General features: G+C 55.7%; 3 protein-coding genes and 1 long non-coding RNA gene across 7 annotated transcripts in view; 2 read left to right on the forward strand and 2 right to left on the reverse strand.

The window, feature by feature from the left end:
• Positions 1 to 8,193, reverse strand: LOC111162504 (arsA arsenite transporter, ATP-binding, homolog 1 (bacterial)). 2 transcript variants are annotated; one of them, XM_022526965.1, is made up of 9 exons: positions 8,161 to 8,193; positions 7,653 to 7,799; positions 5,143 to 6,168; positions 4,165 to 4,312; positions 2,082 to 2,230; positions 1,847 to 1,997; positions 1,134 to 1,241; positions 847 to 1,044; positions 1 to 351 (listed from the first exon to the last, which is right to left on the reverse strand). In XM_022526965.1, exons 3-9 carry the CDS (start codon positions 5,301 to 5,303, stop codon positions 220 to 222), a joined length of 1,047 nt encoding a protein of 348 aa, XP_022382673.1. In that variant the 5' UTR covers positions 5,304 to 6,168; positions 7,653 to 7,799; positions 8,161 to 8,193; the 3' UTR covers positions 1 to 219. The 2 variants fall into 2 exon arrangements, with proteins under 2 accessions (XP_022382673.1, XP_022382674.1); XM_022526966.1 differs by lacking the exons at positions 5,143 to 6,168; positions 7,653 to 7,799; positions 8,161 to 8,193 and adding an exon at positions 4,848 to 5,136.
• On the forward strand, positions 6,176 to 10,194 carry LOC111162505 (telomerase RNA component interacting RNase). Of its 2 annotated transcripts, XM_022526968.1 has the most exons (3): positions 6,179 to 7,194; positions 9,374 to 9,451; positions 9,763 to 10,194. In XM_022526968.1, exons 1-3 carry the CDS (start codon positions 6,841 to 6,843, stop codon positions 9,868 to 9,870), a joined length of 540 nt encoding a protein of 179 aa, XP_022382676.1. In that variant the 5' UTR covers positions 6,179 to 6,840; the 3' UTR covers positions 9,871 to 10,194. The 2 variants fall into 2 exon arrangements, with proteins under 2 accessions (XP_022382677.1, XP_022382676.1); XM_022526969.1 differs by lacking the exon at positions 9,374 to 9,451 and having other exon boundaries at positions 6,176 to 7,194.
• LOC111162506 lies at positions 8,207 to 16,635 on the reverse strand. Its single transcript, XR_002641578.1, has 3 exons — positions 16,578 to 16,635; positions 11,511 to 11,614; positions 8,207 to 8,237 (listed from the first exon to the last, which is right to left on the reverse strand). It is a non-coding gene; the product is annotated as an uncharacterized LOC111162506 (long non-coding RNA).
• Positions 13,252 to 23,258, forward strand: part of LOC111162503 (transportin 2) — a 16,440-nt gene continuing 6,433 nt past the window's right edge. The window contains exons 1-12 of one of the 2 annotated variants that reach the window (XM_022526963.1): positions 13,252 to 15,294; positions 16,787 to 16,898; positions 17,556 to 17,631; positions 17,718 to 17,867; positions 20,520 to 20,626; positions 20,711 to 20,844; positions 20,938 to 21,019; positions 21,094 to 21,216; positions 21,319 to 21,437; positions 22,248 to 22,308; positions 22,409 to 22,574; positions 22,785 to 22,937. In XM_022526963.1, the coding sequence (XP_022382671.1) occupies positions 16,800 to 16,898; positions 17,556 to 17,631; positions 17,718 to 17,867; positions 20,520 to 20,626; positions 20,711 to 20,844; positions 20,938 to 21,019; positions 21,094 to 21,216; positions 21,319 to 21,437; positions 22,248 to 22,308; positions 22,409 to 22,574; positions 22,785 to 22,937 (1,270 nt within the window). In that variant the 5' untranslated portion in view covers positions 13,252 to 15,294; positions 16,787 to 16,799. Of the gene's footprint in view, positions 15,295 to 16,774; positions 16,899 to 17,555; positions 17,632 to 17,717; positions 17,868 to 20,519; positions 20,627 to 20,710; positions 20,845 to 20,937; positions 21,020 to 21,093; positions 21,217 to 21,318; positions 21,438 to 22,247; positions 22,309 to 22,408; positions 22,575 to 22,784; positions 22,938 to 23,258 lie in introns of those variants that run through there. The other variant, XM_022526964.1, reaches the window with a different exon arrangement.

A 23,258-nucleotide genomic window follows, 5' to 3' on the forward strand; every position in this document is an offset into this window, starting at 1 on the left:
GTGGTTTAAGATCATTTTATTGAGGGGCGAGAGGCAGGGAGAGGTGGGGGCAGCTATAGCCCCCTCAGCCCCACCAGGGGGAACAGACCTCCTCCCCGCCCCCCGCCCCCCAAGTGGCTCCCCCTATACTATGGGGGGGACTTTGTGCAAACTCTGCCCCCCCGGGGGGGGGAATGGAGGGTGGGTGTGAAATGGTAGCGACTGGGGCTGGCAGAGGTGCTACTGGGCACTGGGGGGCTTGTAGGGCTCCAAGAGGAGGGCAGAGAAGGTGTTGACCTTGTCTGCCCCCCGCACCTCGTGGGGCAGCAGCGGCAGCTTCACAATGTGGAAGTCTTCATACAGGTCCTCCATCTGTGGCCAGGGCATAGGGCAGATGGTGGCGGTCAGGGGTTGTAGGGCAGGGACAGAATGTGGGTCAATGGGAGGGGTTGGGTTGGGGGGCTCCCCAGGATCAGGGGAGAATGTGGGGCAGGGGCTTCACATGCTGATAGGTGGGGGTGAGACCAGTAAGATCAGAGATCACTGAGCTGGGCCTCCCCCACCCTGGGGTCAGAGGTACCAGGCCTTCACATGCTGATAGGTGGGGGTGAGACCAGTAAGGTCAGAGATCACTGAGCTGGGCCTCCCCCACCCTGGGGTCAGAGGTACCCAGGCCAGGCCAGCTCTTGTCTTCAAGAGCCAGAATTAGGGTGAAAGCGGAGGCTGGGGCAGAGGGTTAGAAGACAGGACGGAGTAAAAGGTCAGAGAATACAATAAGTGGTCCATGGGGCCTTGGTTGGGCTGGACCAGGCCCCAGCTTCCAGGGTCAAAGGCGTGAGGGCTAGGCAGGCAGTGGGGCATGCACACCTGGTCCAGGTACTTGGCCTGAATCTTGTGGCGGGCCTCACACATCTTGCAGGGTTTCTCGGGGTCAGGGAAGACGAGTTGGTTGACGATGATGTTGTGGGTATCAATCTTGCATTTGGCCAGCTCCTGAATCAGCCGCTCCGTCTCGTACAGGGACAGGAACTCAGCAATGCACACGCAGATGAACGTTGTCTGTTCCTACAAGGTATGAGGGAGGACAGCAAAGGGCAAGTTCTGGCCCTGTCCCCATCCCAAGCCTCTCACCACCCGCCCATACCATGACTCACAGGGTCCTTGAACTGTTCGCTGACGGAGCGGATGACAGGCAGCGTCTCTTCCAGCTTGGAGGCCAGCTGGTCTGCGTTCATGTCCCCTAGGCCCAGCATGTTGCACATCTGTGGGGCAGGGGGGCTCACAGCTTACCTGGGATGCCTTACAGCATGCAGGTTGGGGACGCAGTAAATACCAGTAAATAACCTCTGACACCTCCTGGAGTTAAAGGCCCTCAAGCAGACCGGGGTGACCTCAGCTCTGGCACTTCTGGGGGCTTGTGGCCAGAGGGCTTGACTTCCTGAAGCCTCAGTTTTCTCACAGGTAGACCTTTCCTCCAACAGTTGTGGTACTGAGGCACAAGTCCCTGTAGGGGGACCACACACCACCAAGGGGGAGCGGGGTGGTGTGCTGAAATGTGGGGGCATTGGGGTTGTCATGCTAATAATAACCCATGTATGGCCTCCATTTGACAGACAAGGAAGGGGAGGCCCAGAGCCACCTGGCTCAGGAGGAGGGGTCTCCAAGCTCTGCCTGGAGCACTCTGTGGGTAGGGGCAAGACACAAATCCTATGGACTAGGTGGACAGTCTCCCTCCACCCCCACGGGAAAGAGCCATCCCACCACGGGGAACCGCGGACTGAGAGGGCGTGTGTGGGGAAGGCCTCTGCTACTGCTCGTCCGCACACTCTGACACGGGGGTGCCCGGCAGCCCTGGGGCCCTGCCTGCCTGTGAGATGAAGGGGCTGATCTGGTTCTTGATCTGCATGAGGCGGCCTAGGCCCCGCTCCACGATGGTGGGGAAGTTGAGCAGCCTCAGCGTGTGGCCTGTGGGCGCCGTGTCAAACACCACCACCGAGAAGTTCATGCCCTTCACCAGCCTGTGGGGGAGACGAGGGTCAGGCCTGTCTGCCCCGTTCCACCCCAGCCCCAGGCGGCGCCCGCCCCTGCTGCCCGGGCCTGACCTCATGACCTCTGCGTAGCTCATGGCCTCATCAATGCCGGGGAAGGCGCTCATGGCCTCCTGCATCATCTTCTTGCCCATGCTTAGCATGTTGTCCTCCTCGAAGAACTCGTCAGGCAGTTCAGCCACGCCAAGGCTGGGGTCAATCTCCTGAGGGCCGAGGGGTCAAGACTCAGGCTGCTGCTCCTGTCAGGCCTTCTCACCCAGGCGGCAGGCGAGAGAGCCCACAAAGGGCCCCGAATGCCAACCTTCCCCGTCAGTTCATCGCTGGGGATACCCCTGAGGTGCTACGGCCCTCCCCCGGCCCCTCAGGTCCCATGTGGTCACACAAGTGGCCAAACCGTTTCACAAACAAATGGAAAACTGTAAACTGTGATCAGTGCCCCAGAGGGAAGTCAAAGCCCATGGCTGGGCCCTTGCATTGGCTGTTTCCCCAACTGGGGCCCTGACCTTGTGCAGATCATTTCTCTAACAAGAGCGTTCCCTGACCATCCCATCTAATAATGTCGCCCCAGCTGCCCCCACCCCTCCTCATATGGTTGACTCATCACGTTTATCACCTTTATCAGCTGTCAGCACTGTGAAGACAGGGGTTTTTCTGTGTTTATTGCTGTGTCCCTGGCACCCAGAGTGTCTGGCCCATAGCGGGCCCTCTACATGTATGTGGAAGCCATGAAGGGACGACTGTCCCCGGGGTGTCTGGTCTGCCCTGGACTCGGCGCCTCTCTCTTCATCCTCCTCCCATGTCAGCTCTTGGGGACTTCACACGTCCCATGGTGAAGCCCCCAACTCGCTGGCCTCAGGGGTCATTTCCCTGCAGGGAGCTTGCCACCCACCACCCCCGACAGTCACACCCTTGATGGGTTATTGCCAGTAACTGGGCCACCTCTAAGCTCCCACCCCTCACTTTGTGACCTGGGCCTCCTTGCCTCCTACCTATTTGGGCCATCTTGTCCCCATTGTTCACTGTCAGTGTCCCTTGTGGCTGGCACCCTTATTCAGCCTGGGCTCCACAGGGTGCCTACTTTGCCCTGTGGCTGGCAACATCCCCACTCTCGTTGTTCCTAGCTCTCTGGGATGGCTGCACTGAGGTGAACAGCTGGGGAACGCACCTGAGAAACACTTCTCACATTGGTCCCCATTCCAACAGGCACTCGAGCCAGACACACCCTCAGGAGTTTCTTCTTTCTCCTTAAACCCTATCCATCCCATTCACCCCCTGCTCTCTGCTAAGACCAGTGCTGTGCCTGATTGGAAAAAGAAGCCACTGGCTGCCAACACTCTTATCTCCCCACAGGAAAGGTCCCAGTGTCTCCCACCCTGCCCTGCCTCCATGTCCTGAGTCTGAGAGCTGAATGAAATTTACACCCACCGACCTGCCTGAGGACCATTCTCTGCCAGCATCCTTGCTCCCTCCCGCAGCCTCACTTGTCCCTTCCTGTTGGAGGATTTGCATCAGCAAACATGCTCCAGCATCTCCTTTCTCCAGCCCCTCCCCCCCAAGAAAAGCCTCCGTAACAACACCCACCCCCAGCTGCCTCCAGCAATGGCCCTATTTCTCAGTTGCCATGATGGCGATCACTGTCTCCATTCCTCAGCTCACTCACTCTGGGCAGGCTTCTGCGCCCACTCCCAGAGTGGTCCCTCTAGATCTGATGTGCCTGCTGGAGCCCACTACGTCTTCCTCCCCTGACCACTTCTCCCAGCATTCCGCCCCCACCTGAGTTTCTCTGCATGGCAGCCATAGGGAATCTTCTGAAAAATGAATTTGGCCATGATTGGCCTACTTAAAATGAACACCTTCCTATTAAACTTGGAATCAAACATAGCTGTTCCCAGTGGCCTAAAAGATCCGTACCATGTAGCTGTGATTGACCTATGATATCTCCTTCCCTCCCCTCGTTCACTAAACTCTGGTCACGCCATCCTCCTTTCTGTTCTGCAAACATTCATCGATTGTTGTCCTGTGGGTATGTTGAGGGATGATGGAGAACATGCAGGACATGGTAGCTGATGGTGGGTGTTCACAGAGAGAGCCTGAAGGGCCTTTGCCAGAGTGGGGAGCTGAGCCCGGCTCCACTCACCATGGCGAAGAGGTTGTCATAGCCTTTAACCTTGGTAGGCACCTTGGAGAACTTCTGGTCAAATGCATCAGAGATGTTGTGGGCTGGGTCCGTGGAAATGATCAGAACACTCTCCCGCCCCTTGGACAGCTGGACTGCTAGGCTGCAGCTAGGCAAGGGAAAGTTCAAAAGGCAGGGAGTGAGGGGTCCGGGTCTGCTCCCTAGGTCTGCAAGGGGTTATAGAGGGCCCAGGAGCAGGGGATCCGGATTGACAGGGGCCTTGGGAAAGAATATGGGTAATTGTGGAATCAAGACTTAATCCCTGTATAGGGACCCTCTCAGATTTCACCTACTGACCCCTCTGGGTGTCTACAGTGATAAAGTTCAGCTGTCTGAGTTGGTCTGGCCTGGTGCCCGCTGCTTCTTTGTTGGCACAGAGTGGCACGGTTCAGCTGTCCAGCCAGCCTGGCTTGACCCTGTACCCCCTCCCTAAACGCTAAGCTAAAGGGTCCTTTGCATCGCCCGCTAAATTCAGGAGGGTTCAGGATAATTTGCCCCAGGGACTCCAATCCCCTCCCCAGCTGACAGGAATGGTCTAATCACGTGCCTCCCCTCCCGCCTACCACCTCTACCCCCACGTGGCCAGAGAATGTCAAGGTTCGCCCGACTAGGATAGTTTGCCCCTCCCCCTACTCCGAGCTCACTCTGGTACGGTCCAGCTGACTGGGACACCTAAGTGCTCTCCTGGCTCCCGTGCGCTGGGTTCAATGTGGGTCTGCCCTTGAGCCGCAACGGGGGCGGTCCAAATCAGAGGGTTCCAAGCCTGCATTCAGGCAATATCTTCCATTTGCCCCAGGTAACTTCTGGGAGTACAATCTGGGAGGCCCCGGTCCAGCCCGCTTGCTTGGCTTGGGGTGGAAGAGCCATTCCGGAGCCTCCTCCCCTTCGCCCGGTGGTACATCCCACCCGTCTTCCAGGCCCCCGCCGCAGCTTCCTTACCTGCAGGTGGTCTTGCCAACGCCACCCTTGCCCCCGACGAAGATCCACTTAAGGCTGCGCTGCTCGATGATGTTGCTAAGCGTGGGCTCCAGCGGCTCCACATCAGGCGCATCCTCGAACTCCTCTGCCTCAACCCCCCACCCGGCCACCCCTGCCGCCATCTTGGAACCGGCTCACGTGATCAAGCGGAGCGCACCATGAAAAGAACCTACAGGGGAAATTGCCTAGCACATACCCATCAAGTCCAGGAGCCTGAATTAATTTCCTCATGGCCTGACTTTTAGGAGGTAACAGAAGCTATATTTCCAATGTCTTTCTTTTCTAGGATTCACTTTGTCGCCCTCTTGTCTAAATTTTTTCAGAGACTCCCCCTGCCGAATTAGCTTATTGGTACTTTTCAGACTACTCCCCTTCTCTGACTGGTTCCCAAGTCTCTCAGCTCTTCTTTCATTGGCTACATTTTTTCTCACTTTCACCAATCAGTCTTACGTTCCGGTAGCCGCCATCCTCTCCTTAGCAACCAGCCAAACACCCTGTCCATGCCCTTTCCATGAAGTTAGATCCGAGGTCCGCCCTGGCCTGACTCCATAGGTTCAACTTCATGTCGATCATTTGTCCTTATTCTCTAAATTGGGTCCCAACCTCGCCTCAGGTCCGTCTCTTCTGCTATCCAATTGGCTGTGAGCCACCTGGCTCTTGACGCAAACCAATCACAGACAAACCGATTCGTTGGCCGAAGACAGGTCCCTGGACCGCAACTGGGCTAGAGGGAGAGTTCCTCTGGTTTTGGGTGAGGTCCATAGATCTTCGTCCAGGGCACCCTGAGCCCCATGCTGGGCAGGCCAGGGCAGAGACCACACCTGCAATTGCGCTCCTCGTCGCAGAAGGGACCCTATTCCCGGAAGCCTTCTCTCACTTTGCTCTCTGTTCGAGGGGAGATTCCGCGAATTCTGTTTGAACCTCTGTCCTGGGCAGGAATACCGCGGGGTCCCAGGCCTTTGGCGAACACTCTTAACCTTAGATAGACTATAGTAAAAAAAAAATTCCGGCGAGTTTTTTTGAGCACTTCAGCCCATAACATCCTTATTTTCAGGTGGGGACCCCACCTCCACTAAGCCAGCTGTACTGCCATTCCCAAATGAGAGCTCCGTTCCAGAGGCAGGTACCCAACCAAACCAGAGACATCCCCATTTTTATTCGGGGTGGTGTGCGCTTAGCCTAGATATGCCCTCTAGACCGAGTTCGGGACCTCGGTTTCGAGGTCAGTTGAACACACACTCTCAGACGGGGTCCTTTCCCTCACAGAGATTAACGCTGGGGCCAGAAGGGAGATTATCTCTAGTGCAAGAAGGGAGCCCCGGAAAGGTAATGTGCTCCCAGTTTCAAGTGGGAACTTCACTCCGGAGAGCCAGCTACAGTCCCAGGCCCAGACAATGGTTCCCTTCCCGGGGAGACTGCGTTTAACGCCTGCCCAATTCTACCTGGATTATAAAAATCCGCGTGGCTGGCTGGGCGGGCCCTTGGCGTCAGGTTTTACCCCCTTGTTCGCCCCGCCCCTTATACTCCGCCCCTGCTGCGGACGCTGGAGGGCCAGACCGCTTTTCCCGGCATGCATTGCCCGGGACAGGGCAAGTCGGGCGCCAAGCGCCGGGCCGGAGCCGCCTTCCCGGAGTCCTTTGCGCGGCACCTGGCGACAAAATGGCTGCCCGAGGGAGACGGGCGGAGCCTCCGGGCCGGGAGGCGCCGGGCCCCGCAGGCGGCGGCGGCGTCGGGAGCCGATGGGCTGAGTCGGGGCCCGGGACGTCGCCCGAGAGCGGGGACGAGGAAGCGTCGGGCGCGGGTTCTAGCCCAGTGTCGGGCGGTGTGAACTTGTTCGCCAACGACGGCAGCTTCCTGGAGCTGTTCAAGCGGAAGATGGAGGAGGAGCAGCGGCAGCGGCAGGAGGAGCCGCCCCCGGGCCTGCCGCGACCCGACCAGCCTGCTGCCGCCGCTGCCGCCGCGGGCCCTGGGGATCTGAAGAGGAAGAGCGGCCCGGGCCCCACGCTCAGCTTCGTAAGGAGCCGCGGGGGTGGGGGCGGGCGCCAGGGCCTGCCTTGGCAGAGGGAATCGGGGCCCGAGAAAGGGTATCGGGATCCGGGTCCACCCTCCGGCCCCGGTGAGAGGGTCGTCCGGTCGCCCGCTGAGGATCCGGAACCTGGATTCTCGACGAGAGGTCTGGGGGCGGGGGTGGGGACCCCCTGAGCCCGCCCGCCCGCGGGGACCGGGAGCCAGGGAATTGCATTCGAAACAGCGCTCCGGGGATGGGGAAATCAGGATACCGGGATTCCTATTTGAGTGGTACTTAAACTTGGGTACTGGGACCATCTCCCACTATGGGGAAGAGGGGCAAATTCAAATCTGGAATCTGAGCTGTGTGGATTGGAGACTCAGAGCTTCCTGTGTGACCTTAGGAAATTTGCTCTATTTCCCTGAGTCTCATTCCTCCAGTGTCCATTTATTGAGCACCATACCTTATGCTGAGCATTGTTCTGGGTGCTGGATGTGCCGTGTTGACCATGACAAGATCCTTGCTTTCCTGGAGTGTCTGGGCTGGCCTACCCTCAATTTTCCCATTTGCAAATATGGTTACCATCGCATCTTGTGATGTGCTGAGGGTTCTGTAAGGCCATCCCGGAGGTTAGTACTGGCTTTGTTTTATAGAAGGGGCTAAACCACCAGTAGCTTTTAGTTGGGAATGAACACCCCTCCCTCCCAAACCCCTTCAGTTTGGCAGTCTGGAGAAATTTTTGGTTGTCAGAATTGGGGGAGGGGTGCTGTTGACATCTCTGAGTAAAGGCTAGAGATGCTGCTCAGCGTTCTACAATGCACAGGATAGCCCCCTGCCCGCAGAAATGATCCAGTTCAAAATGCCACCAGTGTGAGGTCAAGAAATTCTAGGCTAAATAAATGGCAACTGTATTGATGGTCCACTCTGAGCTTGCTTTGTTTCTGGTATTGAGATGGAATCCATGAACATACCTGGCTGGCTCAGTCAGTAGAATATGCGACTCTTGATCTCAGGGTCTAGAGTTCAAACCTCATGTTGGGTGTACAGCCTGTTTAAAAAAAAAAAAAGACATACTTAAAAGTTTCTTTAACAACCAAAAGAAAGAAAAAAGGGGGGAAATAAAAGAAAAAGTAGCTAATTCACAGCCCAGATATTAATTTTTTCAGAGGTCAAGTCCCTGTGGTGTGGAGAAAAGTGTTGACTTGAGAGTAACAGACTGGAGGTCAGGTCTTAGCGCTAACAGTGTGATTTTGGGCAAGTGATCTAACTTCTCTAAGCCTCATTTTCTTCATTGTTAAAAGTGAGTGGGGATAGTCCCAGCAGCACAGGTTACTTGATGCCTGGCGGAGGGGTAGAGATGGGATGAAGCCTGTGAAGACTGTTGCTGCCTGTGGACACAAAATGCTCAGTGGGTGGGAGAAGGAGGACTAGGATGAGGTCTGGGGTGAGATTTACGTTGGCGGAAGAGAGTGTGTCAGGACCTAGGTTCTTGGCTTGGTCTAAGAACCAGAGGTGGAGGCTGAGTGACCCTTTGTGATTGGGAGTAGCAGTAGTTGTCACTGATTTTTTTCTTTTCTTCACCAAGGGGCACTCTTAAACAGGCCAGGTTTGGTGCAGGGGAGACAGTGTCATTTGGTGGGTAAGGATACTGCTCTGTGGCTTGGACCCATCTGACCCTGAATCCAGTTCCATTGTTTGCTGCCAACCAGGGATAGCCCCTCTTCCTTCTCAAAGGTGTTCCCTCATCTACAAAATGGGGATGGTTGTAACCTTCCTCTTTGGGCAGCTGTGAAAGTGAAGGATGATACATCGAAAGTACTTGGCACAGAGCTTAGCATACAGTGAGTGCTCAGTAAAGGGAACTGTTGCTGACTGTGTGGTCCCTGCTAGGGGAGGGTGAGGGTTCGGCCTGGAGAGAGAGGACAGCCTGTGTGGGGGGGGGTTCTTGCTTTTGGGGAGGGCAGCCCAGGGGCCCACGACTGCCAGGGCATCATGGGCCCAGGGCAGGCGCTAAGAATCGCGTGTGCTCCTCTCTGATTGCTGCGCAGGTTGGCCGGCTGGCGGAGCTGGGCGCGGCGTCGGGACGGGCCACCGGGCCGGGCTAGGAAGTTGTAGTGGGCCTCAGCGCCGCCAAGGGCGGGCCCGGCTCCTGTAACCGTTGCAGTCTTCTGTCCCTTCACCCAGGTGGGCAAGCGCAGAGGCGGAAACAAACTAGCCCTCAAGACGGGAATAGTAGCCAAGAAGCAGAAGACGGAGGATGAGGTGAGCAGGCTGGCTGTGGGGGCCCCCCCGCGGCATCTTTCCCTTCCAGCCTTAGCCTGGCTGCTGAGCCCTTTCCCTCTCTGTCCAGCTCCCGGGGCCTTGGATGCAGGGACTGGGTGGGGGAGGAGGCTTTCAACGGGATCCCCAGAAAAACTGAGTCTGCATATCTTTACCTTGAACCCAGGACCTTAAGGGTGATGCAGGGTGTGTGTGTGGGGGGAGGTCAGCTGTCTCAGGACAGTCCTGACCCTAGTTCCTGGCCGTCTTGGTATCCCCTTGCAACCCCTATATGCCCCCCTCCCCACCCACAGGTATTAACAAGTAAAGGTGACGCGTGGGCCAAGTACATGGCAGAGGTGAAAAAGTACAAAGCCCATCAGTGTGGCGATGACGATAAAACTCGGCCCCTGGTGAAATGACCCCCTTCCCCCGCCTGCCTATGGCCTGGGACTCTCTGCGATGTACATAACTATTTAATGCAGCGGCAGCGGCGGCAGCCTTTCCCCCCAAGGACTTCTACACAGAAGGAAATCGAGACGCTTTCCGCAGCCGCGGATGATTCTCCAGGACTCTTTTTTACCTTGAGCACTTGCCTCCTGAGACTTAGAGAACAGTGGTTTACTGTCCCCTCTCCTCCCACCTCCTCGCTCTCTCTGGCTCTTTCTGTCTTCCTCACCCCAACCCCACCCCACCCCTCCTTAGCCATCACTTCTGGGAAGTAAAGAACTTGACTTAGTGCCGGAGCTGTGTGCTTGGTTTGCCTTCTTTGTTCTCCACCCGAAGCACTCCCTCCTCCCATTGCCTGGTTCTACCCCTGGTCCTGGGTCTTGATTGGTGAGGGGTTTATTTAGGGGTGTGGGGCAGACAGGGGTGCACCCCCTCCTGTTGGTGATGAGACTCCTCAGGACCCATTTGCCCCTACCCCTGACAGAGCCCCAGTGTTGCTGCTCATGCTCAGGCCCCATCACAGCCCCATTTGGCCGGGCCAGAACTGTCCGTTTCTTCATTCAGCTGACACTTGATGAATGCCTACTGTGTGCCTGTGCTCTTCTGGACCTTGGGGCCATAAGAGTGAAAAGAACAGACCATGTACACTCCCTGCCCTTCTGGAAGGAAACGAACAAAAAGGGGAAGCCATTTTGGGAGGTGACTGGGAAGAAATACAGGGTAGAAGCTAGGCGAAAGTTGTCTATTTCCCCTGACATCTGATCTGAGTCCTTAGGGAGGTGAGGAAGCAGGTGGGAGGGAACAGCCAGTGTAAAAACAGGTGGGAGAATGGGTGGCCTTTGTGGGGAGCTTCAAGGTGGCCCACATAACTGGACCTAAAGAGGATAGGGTGTAGATTATATACACAGCCTTGTATGTTGGGTCAGGATTTGGGACTTCATTCTTGGTAAGAGGAAGTCTTCGTTGTTGCGGGGGCAGTATGAGCTAAGGAGCAATAGGTTATGTGTTCTCTGTCTTAACAGGCCCCCTCTGGCTGCTGGGGCAGAACTTGGAGATGAGGCTGGGCCATGATTTGGGGGGGGAGGTGGTAGAGTGTGGGTGGTTGAGGTGAGGAGGGCTGGGATCTGGATTTGGTGGGGTTGCACTTGCAGCCTCTCCAGTGAGGCTCGGTTGACCCCACCCTTGTGTATAATATATGATCAGAAGGAGCACAAACACCACCTTGCAGAACATGATTATTGACATGTCAGGGGACGGGGTGTTTAAGGGAAGCCTGACTTCCCTAGTGCCCCTTTAGTGCTCCTTATACTTCTGGGCCATCCTGGAAACTGCCTAACTGCCTGTTCCCCCACTGAGCCCACAAATGTTTTAAGAGGTCCTTGCCTCCCAAATCTCCCTTCTCAAATCTTCTAGACCTGGAGCCACATGTGGGTCCCCCAGTCATGGGCTCACCTCCCAGACCTTCCCATGCAGGAATGCCGAGCAGCTTGCCACCCCTGCTCATCCCAGATTCAGGCTCCCATCCCTGTCCATCAGGAGGATCATGGTGGCCATGAGGTACCTGAGACCCAAGTAGGCAGAGGGAGGACAGATGAGGTAGTATGGTACCCACCTGGCCTCAGACTGCCAGCTCCGGCCTATGGGAAATTGGGTGAGGCATTCCAAATACTAAGCACCAAAACAGGCGAAACTCCTTGTTTCAGTGGGACTAACATTCTAGTTGAGGAAGCAAACAGGAAACAAAATAGAACACAGAACACATCAAACGGTTATACATTCTATGGCGGGTGGGGGGGGAGGTATGAAAGGGGAACTAAGATCAATGGGAGAGACGGCAATTTCAAGTTGATCAGGGATGGCCTCCTTAAGAAGGTAACACTTCTCCTAAGTTCTGAAGGCATTAAAGATGATCCTTGGGGGGCGCCTGGGTGGCTCAGTGGGTTAAGCCGCTGCCTTCGGCTCAGGTCATGATCTCAGGGTCCTGGGATCGAGTCCCGCATCGGGCTCTCTGCTCGGCAGGGAGCCTGCTTCCCTCTCTCTCTCTCTCTCTGCCTGCCTCTCTGTCTACTTGTGATCTCTCTCTGTCAAATAAATAAATAAAATCTTAAAAAAAAAAAAAAAAAAAAAGATGATCCTTGGAGGTATTCAAGGCCAAAGGAACACGTACAAAGACCCTGAGCTGAAAGATGGCCTGGCTTGTTAAAGAGAAAAGTACAAGCAGGCTTTGGAACAGGAGACCTGCCCCTCTCATTTCTGGTTAATACACTTAGGCTTGTCTGATTTAATATTTTCTACATTGGCTCAAAGTTCTCTCCCTCCTACTTTGGGGATGGTGAACTGGCCCAGGTGTAACTTTAGCCTTGGGGATGTAGTGTTGGGGGAGGGGACATAGGCAGCCAATGTGCCACCCTTACCTCCTTCCTCAAAGGCACCAGCAGCCGCTGGATCTTTAAAAAGAAACATAAGTGGGAGAAGTAGGTCGCCCCTGCAGCAGCTCAGCCTCTTTTCTGGAGTGTCAGGAGGCAGGAGGAGCTGATGGAGTCCCAGCATCCCCCTTCACTACATTCACCCGTCCTGACCCGGGGAAAGTCTGAAGGGGAGGACAATCGAATTCAGGGTTTGGTGAGTGGCACGGCTGCGGCTTCAAACTATTCTGGTGCCTGTTAGTTGGCGTGATCTTGGGTAAGTAACAGCCTTTCTGTGTTTTAAGTTCTTCATGTCTAAAACAGGGGTAAGGGTGCGTTGGTGGCTCATTCGGTTAAGTGTCTGTCTTCAGCTCAGGTCACGATCCCAGGGTCCTGGGATAGAGCCCCACATCTGGCTCCGTGCTCAGCAGGGAGTCTGCTTATCCTTCTCCCTCTCCCTTTGTGTGCTCTCTCTCTCTCTCTCACCTTCTTAAATAAATAAGAGGGGTAGAATACGGAAGCATCTCTACAGTCAAGTTCTAAAATAACGGCAATATTGAAGTCAACATTAACCCTGACATTATTTAAAACAGCTGTCATTGTTTTTCCAAGTGAAGCAATTGGCTTGGGTTGGGGGACCTGTTTGAGAAATGGTGACCTTTAAACGTGGGTGCCTTGTGAAGAGATGCTCGGACAGGGAGGCTGTTGTAAACGGAGAGGACTTTGTCTCCCATCTCAGATTCACGGTTGGGCACCGGCTCCTTGATTTTTTTTTGTACTGAGCACTTCTAGTTTGGAGTAAGTTTGCTGTGTACAGGGCTGTTAAGATAGGCAGTAAAGTAGGTGCTTAAGAAATAGGGATATGAAGTGCCTGGCTGTCTCAGTCGGTAGAGCATGTAACTCTTGATCTTAGGGCCGTGAGTTCAAGCCTCACACTGGGCATGGAGCCTACTTTAAAAACAAAAGTAAAGTAAAAGAAATGGGGGAAAAGCCTGGATTCGGAACTTAAATCCACTAGCTGGGAGTAGGAAGAAAGACTTTTGTGATTATACGAGGGCTAGTATCGTGGACCACAAAGGCAGCAGGGGTCTCTTTATTCTGCCTAACTCTTCGCTCCCGAGGCTTGCGCAGGACCACTGGAAACTTGACACATAAACAGGAGACGGTGAGCATTAAATTCTCTCGCTCATCTCTAGCCCTCTTCCCATCTGACCCTTATCTGGGGCAACTCCCAACCTTGAGCAGAAAACTCCATTAGCACCCCCCTCCCGAAACTTCCAGTCCCAGTCCCTCAATATCACTCTTCCTTCAGCTCAACGCCCACCTTCAGCAGGGAGGTGGGCCGGGGTGGGGGGTGGAGGGGGGCGTTTCTCCGAACCACAAGGTTTTGAGCCATAGCCAGAATCCGTAGGCACGGTGACGCGGGCGCACGGTGAGACGGGATTTGTAGTTCCAGCTCCTCAGGGTGTGCGCGGGAAGGCCATTGCGCATGCGTGAGAGGCCGCTTTCTGCACGTGTCTCTCGACCGGGTTTCGGTTTTAATAAGTAAAACCCGATTACTCCTTTAGTAAGTCTCCGACTGGCGTTAGGCGCCAGCCGACCCTTCCCAAGTCTGGAAGGCCCCAGTACTAGCTGGAAGGAGAGGACTTAGGTATCTTTTTCCCATAAATGAACAAAGGGGCACGGACTTTGGCTAAGGGGAAGTTGGCTGAGAAACCAGTCCCCTTCCTTCAGGCTGGACCAAAAACTGACCTGCTACTCCTGGAGCCAAAAAGTTTCTCAAGGCAGGGCTGTCCTTGGAGATTAGAGGCCTAGTTGATTAAAATCAGTAAATATTGGCTTAGGGCGTGGCTGAATACAATGAAAGGATGGCCTTGAGACTCCCAGGGTAAAAGCCAAGTTTTCAAAGAACAGTTTGCAGCGGGCTTGGTAATGCTTAACTTGGTGATCTCTAACCCAGCAAACTAGGCTTAAGCCCATTTGACTAGCCGGGAAACTAAGACTCCCGAGTGGCCCTAGGTTACCTCTTCTTCTTCTTCTTCTTCTTCTTTTTTTTGGTTGCCTATCTGTTTATCAGCCTGGCCAGGAGATGGGGAAACCGAGGGCCCAGGATCTCTAGCTTCTCCCTCGTCTGCTGCTCCACTCTTAAAAGAGGTGCCCTACTTTGTTCTTAGATGGCGCAAGGATTACGATGTCTTTCACCATGACCCTGCCCTTCCCTAAATTTCCTGGTCTGTTTCAGCTCATTCAGCTTCAGGTAGGGAAAGAGGTTAGGCCTTTCACTTCAGCGTTGATTCATTTCGTTTATAATTTTATAACCTTGTGGGTTTTTCTCATATCCTTGTAAAAAGTATCAAACAGTACTGGAAAATAAATACACAAAATGTGGCTGAGGCTTCTGCAGGAACTAGGAACTCCCTTTGTGTGGCTTAGTCCTTCCTTTGTGTCTGGGGGTCTAATATTCACGCTAGGCTCAGGAATTCCCTCCGATCTTTCCTTGAGAACACCTACTGTGCTATTCTCAGGAATCTTCTGGATGCGCGGGGAAAGGCCCAGTTCTATTCGTAGAGGAGGGGGTGAAAGGCACAAATGGCTGTGGCCGAGAGGTTCACGGGCCCACCAAATACCGAAAGTCCCACGCGCCACCAAACTCAGCTCCTAGCAAGGAAGCGGCTGTCTGGCAGGCGTGAGAGACGCTGAGAAAACGAGACGCTGGGAAGACCGAACGGCCAGAGAGGCCAGGCGAGCCACCAACACTTCGGTCACGTGACCCGGCTTCGGCGGGGCCTGGGTCTCCCCCGTGCCGGGCCACGTGTTACGGCTGTGCCTTTCGATTGGCTCGGCTGAGTCAATTTGAACGGCGTACGGAAGCCGCCGTGGTTCATCCACGGCCGCGTTTTTTTTTTCATTCCCTCTCTTTGGCTCCCTCCTTTCGCGGGAGTCTCAGGAGAAGCCGCCGCGCACGGCGCCGCTGCTGCCACCCGGGGCCGGGTAAGTGGGCCTTACCTGAAGTCCGACCGGCTGAGCCCGGGCTTGCGTTGACCCTCCCGGGGCTCTGGATCTGTGTCGCGCGCGGCCCGGCCGTCGGAGCCGCGCCTGACCGGGAAAGGCCGAGAACCTGGTTTGGGCCCCATTCGCTAGGCAGTAAGAACGGGCTGGGGCGGGGGAGGGGGAAACCGAGCTGGGGCTAGGGGGCGGGGCCTTGGAGCCGGGCGAGACCCTGGTGCTTAGAGAATCGCGCCAGTGGGGAGGTTGGGGTCGGGCTGGAGGGGATCTGGGGGAAGCGCCTGGGGACTGCTTAGGGCCTGATTGGGGAACGTCGCGAGGATCGGGTGTGTGTGTGTGGGGGGGTATTTCGACAGGGCTTTGGTTGGATCTGGTTGGGTGAGGTCTCATTGAAAAGTTGGGGGTCTTCTTGGACCCTGAGAAGGAGGGTCGTCGGACTTGGTTCCAGATGGCTTTCCTAGGTCTGACTTACAGGCGTCGCTAGGATTCGTTGAGGGGAGTGCTCCGGGAGGTGTTCGGCCAGGCCTAACTAGGGAAGCTGCAGAGATCGGAAGAAGTGGGTTTCGACTTCGAGGTGGTGGGGGCCTTGTCCGAACTTGATTGGGGGAAACAACAGAGACCTGCCAGCAGGAGTTAGTGCTGACTAGGGCAGGAGGTGGTGGTGGCGGGGAGACTTGGCCAGACCTGATTGGGGAAAGCGACAGGGACCTGTCCAGGGGTCATCTTTCAGAGGGTGGCGGGTCTGGCAGGCTCTCATTCCGAGAGGCAACTAGGACCTGTCCCGGGATTGCTTCGGATTCGATTAAGGGGAATCTCTGGATGGAGTCTGGCTAGGCCAAAAAGAGGAGCGTCTGGCAACCGGCTCCGTTTGGAGGAACGGATTAGGGGAGGTGGCAGAAATCGGGACGACTGGAGTACCTTGGGACCGTGCATCTGGGAGGCTCAGGGGCCAGACCGAGGCGGAGGAGGCGCCTGGGATCTGGCGGAGCTTGAGGGCTGGATTTCGGAAGAAGAGGGCACTTTGGGGACCGTGTCTGGACCAGGGAGATCGCGGGGACAGGGGCGCTTTCGCGGTCTGGAGCAGGGCCCCTGGATGGAGAGGTGGCTGGGGCTTTGCCTGGCGGCCGTGAGGCTGGCGGAAGCCTTAAACGCCCGCAGCCGGAGGAGGCGGCATGGGCCGCCCTGGGACAAAGGCTCCGTGCTAGGCCGGATGAGGCCCCACCGGCCCCCGCCACCGCCTCCCTCCGCCCGCTTCCAGATTCCCTCACCTGCGCTCCCGAGCCCAAGACTGTGCGGTCGTGGATGGCGCAGCTGGCGGGGACCCCGCACTTGGGCCGGTGTGGATCGGCAGCCTCTGCCTGTCCGCCGAGGGCGCTCCCGTCGCGCTGCCGCTGCAGCCACCTCCACGGGGGCTCAGCCCGGGTCTCACACGGGGCCCCTGGGACCCAGTGCTGACCCCCGGCCCCTACCCCCGCAGCTCACCTTGCGCCATGGACTGGCAGCCAGATGAGCAGGGTCTGCAGCAGGTCCTGCAGCTGCTCAAGGACTCGCAGTCGCCCAACACCGCCACGCAGCGCATCGTGCAGGACGTATCCTTCCTTCCTTCCGGGTCTAGGGGGAACAGGGCAGACATCTGCAGCCCCTGGAGGCCAGGGGAAAGGGCTTGACTCCCTAATTCCCAAGTTCACAGACTCTCTTAGGGCAGGAGCTAGCTTTGGCAGAGAATTAGGGATTAGAATTCTTGGGTCCCATTTCTAGAGGAAATGTGGCCCTGTGGGGGAGGGGGCTGGCACTTAGTTTTTGCTTAGGTTTGTGGTTACCATTTCTTTTTCCCAGGCGATGCATAGTTAAACTTAATAAGTTAAAGTTTAAGGTATTTAAACTATCAGCAAGTTTTACTTGAAAACATAGATTCCCTTTCCTTTTTAAAAAAGCAGGCAACATGGACTGTTTATGAGCAGGACTGAGTAGCTGCTGCCTCGGTTGGACCGAGTGGCTCTGGCAACCCTCTCCTGCTCCAGCCAGGTCTGAGAGAGTGGATGGGAAGCCGAGGCGTGCTCTCCCACTGGCCTGCTGACTCCCACCCGCCTGGTGATACTGGTGTGCCTGCAGCGCTGTACTTGACGGGTGGGTCTCAGGAGCTGTCTGCCTAGTCCCAGTGGTCAGAAGGACTTTTGGCTACACGACAGTAAGGGAACCCACCTGGGGAAGGCCCTTGTCTCCCAAGTCCCTTAACAACCTGGCAGAAACTCAAACAACTGAACCAGTTTCCCGACTTCAACAACTACCTGATCTTTGTCCTGACCAGACTTAAGTCAGAAGGTATGCTCTCAGTGCCCTCCCCCGGACTCCGGTGGGACCCCTCTTTCTCCTCCGTGCTCCCCTGACCCTCTGCCTTCCTGCCTCAGATGAGCCAACTCGTTCCCTCAGCGGTCTCATCCTTAAGAACAATGTGAAGGCACATTACCAGAGCTTTCCGCCCCCCGTGGCCGACTTCATCAAGCAGGAGTGCCTGAACAACATTGGCGATGCCTCCTCGCTCATCCGAGCGACCATAGGTGAGAGCGGGTGGCACCCCAAGTTCTTACTCCCAGCGAAGGAGCTTTTCAGTGTGTTAAGGGCATCGATTCACTGGCTGTTCCAGTACACGGTGGGTGGTAGTGCTGTTGGTGTTGCCATTTTTCAGAGGAGGACACTGAGGCACAGAGGTGTTAAGGGCCTTATTTGGTGAGTAGCAGAGCTCAGAAGCAACCAGTGCTGGTCTGTGCTCTGAACCACTCCGTCCCAAGACAGCCGTTGTTCCCACTCTGGAGGCGGTCACTCAATATCCAGGATTCTTTTTAGATCCTGAGGGTGTAGCACACTCGGAAGACAAGGGCATGCCCCCCACCCCCTCCTGTGGAGTTCGTGTTTTCAGCTAGTTCTCACCAGTAATGATGGGGTGAAATGGAAGTTTGGTTTGTGTTTGGACCATCCTGACCCCCAGGAGGGCTGCCTGAGCAAGATAACAGGACAACTGAGGGGGCGCCTGGGTGGCTTAGCGGGTTAAGCCTCTGCCTTCAACTCAGTTTATGATCTCAGGCTCCTGGGATTGAGCCCCACATCAGGTTCTCTGCTCAGTGGAGAGCCTGCTTCCTCTTCTCTCTCTGCTTGCCTACTGTGATCTCTCTCTCTCTCTGTCAAATAAATAAATAAAATCTTTAAAAAAAAAAAAGGACAACTGAGAATTCTCCAGCAATTTTACCTCCCGCCACTTTGCTACTGAGAAACACCAGCCCAGCTCTTTGTTACTGACTTGCTTCTTTTCCCACCTTTACTGAGGTGTAGTGGACACATAGCCGACTTCTCTTTTTATTGTTTAGATTAATGTCAACTTTTAAAAGTTGTCTTTAGAAGAAAGTTCTAAATGACTTTTAAAAGAAAAGACATTTACTTGCAGTAAAGGGAACACAATGTTAAAAATGTGCAGTAAAGACAGAAAAATAGTATTAAATTTGAGCCAAATACTGTCTTGCTAGAAGTCCTGATCTTGGGGCCTGCTACCCATAGGCCTGATGACACCCCCTGTGAGGCCAGCAGAAGGATCTGGACTTACCAAGTTTCCTGCATAGCTAGGTTCTGCTCTGAGTGTTTGAATTAAGGTATTGAAACTTCAGTAGCCCTAGGAGCGTGTGCTTTTATCCGCCAGTGAGCCACAGAGAGGTTGGGCCATGTGGCCAAGGTCACACAGGAAGGGATGGGACTGGGACTGGGCCTGCGTTCCCAAGTCCTCACAGTCTCCCTGGCGCAGGTAACATCTTCCCTAGCAGAAGCAGGAGGCAGGGTCATCTGGAGGGATGGTGGGGCAGAGTTATCCCTGCTGGGAAAACACTGCCACCTCCTGGCTTCCAGTACCCTCTCTGCACTGCTCTCCCCCTACTTCAGCTCAGCTGCCTCTTGGCCCTCGCGCTGCGCATACCTATTGCAGGCTGCCCGTGGGCTTCTGCAAGTCTCCCCAGGGCTTTACGGGCTGCCACAACCTGCGCCTGTCCCCTCTCAGCCCTCACCACCTCCCTCTGCCCGCCCCCACCTCCGCCCTCTGGCTCCTCACCCATCTTGGAGCGCACCCGGCCTGCCCTTGCCCCAGGCCTTTTGCGCACCTGCCTTTCCCTCTGCCTGGGCTGCAGGATGCTCTTGCCCCGGGGAATTGGATAGCTCCTTCCTCGTCTCTTTTAGGTCTTTGCTCCGATGGCAAGGTATCACCTTGGGTGAGGCCTGTTCTAGCCACCCATTTTTAAAATGGGGCGACTGGCTGATTTGGTCAGAGGAGCCGGGGACTCTCAATCTCGAGATCATAAGTTCAAGCCCCACGCTGGGTGTAGAGGTTACTGAAAAAATAAAAACATAAATAAACTTAAAAAAAAAAAAATTGCCGCCCTCAACCTCAGCCGTTGCCTGTGTCTTTTCTGCTTTACTACGCACCCCCCTTAGCTTTCGGCGCCTAGCCTCCCAGGTCTTTTGCTGATTGATTTTTATATTTGTTAACTTTTTAAAAAACAGATTATATATATGTATATATATACGTACATATATATGTATGTATATGTATATATGTATATACACATACATATATATATATAATTAAAAGATTTTACTTATTTACTTGACAGACGGAGATTGCAAGTAGGCAGAGAAGCAGGCAGAGAGCCCCATGTGGGGCTCCATCCCAGGACCCTGGGATCATGACCTGAGCCAAAGGCAGAGGCTTTAACCCACTGAGCCACCCAGGCACCCCAAGATTTTATTTATTTTTTTGACAGAGAGACAGCGAGAGGGAACAGAAGTAGGGGGTGTGGGAGAGGGAGAAGCAGGCTTCCTGCCGAGCAGGGAGCCGGTGCGGGGCTCGATCCCAGCACACTGGGATCATGACCTGAGCTGAAGGCAGATGCTTAATGACTGAGCCACCCAGGTGCCCCTTGCTGATTTATTTTTACCTTGAAACCTCTCTCACTAGATAGCTCCCAATAGCAGGGATTTTGCGTTTAGTTCTGTGCTGCATCCCAGAGCCTGCAGCGGAGCTGGCTTACAGTAAGGCTCAGAGGACCTCGAAAGGAGTGGGTAGGGCTTCTGGGGGACTGCACACAGACAGCCTGTGAGCCCGAGAAGCGAGTGCGCGGCGGGCCCGCACCCAGCACCCAGCCTGAGGCAGCGTCCTTTCCCGGCTGCCGCAGGCATTCTCATCACCACCATCGCTTCCAAGGGCGAGCTGCAGATGTGGCCTGAGCTGCTGCCCCAGCTGTGCAACCTCCTCAACTCGGAGGATTATAACACCTGCGAGGTAGGTGACCAGCTGTGGCCCACCTGGGTGGGAGCTGGGACGGGACCGGGGTTCACAGCTGTTTGCCTACTCCTCTCTGCTCAGGGAGCCTTCGGAGCCCTGCAGAAGATCTGCGAAGACTCATCTGAGCTCCTGGACAGTGATGCCCTCAATAGGCCGCTCAACATCATGATCCCCAAGTTCTTACAGTTCTTCAAGCACTGCAGCCCAAAGATCCGGTGAGTGCCACTCCCCGGGTTGGGAGGGGTCTGGAGGGGGCGTGGTCTGGAGGGGGCGTGGTCAGGGTTGACCAGGTGCCCGCTCCCTGCCAGGTCCCATGCCATCGCCTGCGTGAACCAGTTCATCATGGACCGGGCCCAGGCGCTGATGGACAACATCGACACGTTCATCGAGGTGGGCTGCCGGGCTGGGGGTGAGCAGGGCAAGGGCCGAGGGCCATGCTGTCGCTGATCCCACCTTCCCTGCAGCACCTGTTCGCCCTGGCCGTGGACGATGACCCTGAGGTGCGGAAGAACGTGTGCCGTGCCCTGGTGATGCTGCTAGAAGTGAGGATCGACAGGCTCATCCCCCACATGCACAGCATTATCCAGGTGAGCCCTGCCAGGCAGGTGCACACGTGCTGGGGGGCAGGCGGGTTGGGGGAGGCACCCCTGGCTGGACCGGGCCTTAGCCTTTCTCCCACTCTGCCCTAGTACATGCTGCAGAGGACCCAGGACCATGATGAGAACGTGGCCCTGGAGGCCTGTGAGTTCTGGCTGACGCTGGCCGAGCAGCCCATCTGCAAGGAAGTCCTGGCCTCCCACCTGGTCCAGTGAGTGCCACTCCTGCCCTCTGCCCCGCCTCAGCCTCTGTCCCTTGCTGTGCTCTGCCTTCCCTCTGATTATCCCCTGTGTTACCCTCAGTCTGTGTTCTCTATCTCTTTTTACTTTCTATCCCTGCATATGTTTATTTAGCAAGTATGGTAGTTTTTAATGACTTAGAAATTAGGTAAGTTACAGGTGAAAAAAATGAAAAGTTGACAGAGGCTTCAGGTATAGCTGGATCCTGGTGCTCAAAGGATGTAAAAGACGTCAATATGGTCTCCGATCTATACACTCTGTGTTGTCTTTGTCATCAGGCCCGACCTTCCTCCTTTGTAGTGTTGTGGCTTTCTGCTACCTTCAAGCTTAGGGACCTCAGAGGAAAGAAATTCTGTCTCAGCTAGTATCTGCAGCACAAGTCTTAGGGCTGACCCTCCTTGACTAACTTGGATCACTTGCCTATCGCCGAGTCATGAATCAAAGTTTCCAGTCCCCAGGTGCATGGAGTCCAGCTGGGGAGACTGGCTGCCCTGCCTCTTTGCTTGTTTGACATGGCCCATCCCGGGGAAGAGCCTTAAGTCCTCCTTGCCTTACAATATGCTAGGGAGCAGCCACTGTCCTAAGCTTTTTGGTGTATTCAGAGGTCTAGAATTCCCTGAGTGGCCAGGTCTGGGTCAGGAACCCTCTTGTGGAGCCAGGAGTGGTGTCCACTTTGTCTCAGTCCCAGCTGCTAAAACTAGGTCAGGATAATACCCCTAAGTTCCATACATTGCTTCTTGGCTCAATGTTTCCCCTTTGATGAGCAGCGTCTCTCCCAACAGGTTGATCCCCATCCTGGTGAATGGGATGAAATACTCAGAAATCGACATCATTCTGCTCAAGGTCAGTCAGGGCCCACTGTCGGGCATGAACGGGCAGGTGAGGGCCGGGGCATTGAGGCTGGGGGCCCCGCTGGTGCTTAGTGGTCTGCCCGGCCCCACAGGGGGACGTGGAGGAGGACGAGGCAGTCCCTGACAGCGAGCAGGACATCAAGCCACGTTTCCATAAGTCCCGCACAGTGACACTGCCCCATGAGGCTGAGCGGCCCGATGGCTCGGAGGACGCAGAGGACGATGATGATGACGATGCTTTGTCTGACTGGAATCTGAGTGCGTGGCCCGGCCTGTGGGGGCTGGGTGGGTGGGGGAGGGCAGCAAGCCCAGGGGCTGCCTCTCTCGGGAGGTGATGAGAGGCCTACTCAGAGCAGATGGTGAAGGTGCTCACATGATCTCTGATCCTGGGGCTACAGTCTAGGAGGCTGGCAGCCCGTCCGAAAGGGCTTCCCTGAACCTGCCTCCTCATCTCCCCTCCCGTCCCAGGGAAGTGCTCGGCAGCTGCGCTGGACGTCCTGGCCAATGTCTTCCGGGAGGAGCTGCTGCCCCACCTACTCCCCCTGCTCAAGGGACTCCTCTTCCACCCTGAGTGGGTGGTCAAAGAGTCAGGCATCCTGGTGCTGGGCGCCATCGCTGAGGGTGAGTGCCCCGCTGGCTGGTGTGGGAGGGCCTGACCCCGAGCCCTGTGCTGGCGCGGCACTCTGGAGCTGGCCCGGGCCGGGCTGTGCTGTGTAGCCGTGGGGCCCGGCTGAGCCCGGCTGAGCCCACCTGCAGGTTCTTTCTCTCTCTCAGAGGCCTGCTCAGTCCCCGCCAAACAGCTCTGGGACAGGAATCTTCCCCTCCGCCTCTGGGCCTGAATGGAACCCCCAGGCGCCACGACGCAAACCCTCCCTCTAATTCTTGCCAACAGCAGTTCTGTGAGAGGGTCGGCACAGTTAGGGCTACAACAGTAACAACAGG

This window comes from Enhydra lutris, unplaced genomic scaffold (assembly GCF_002288905.1).
Source record: "Enhydra lutris kenyoni isolate GAN:26980312 unplaced genomic scaffold, ASM228890v2 scaffoldscaffold92, whole genome shotgun sequence".
NCBI classification, from domain to species: Eukaryota; Metazoa; Chordata; class Mammalia; order Carnivora; family Mustelidae; genus Enhydra; species Enhydra lutris.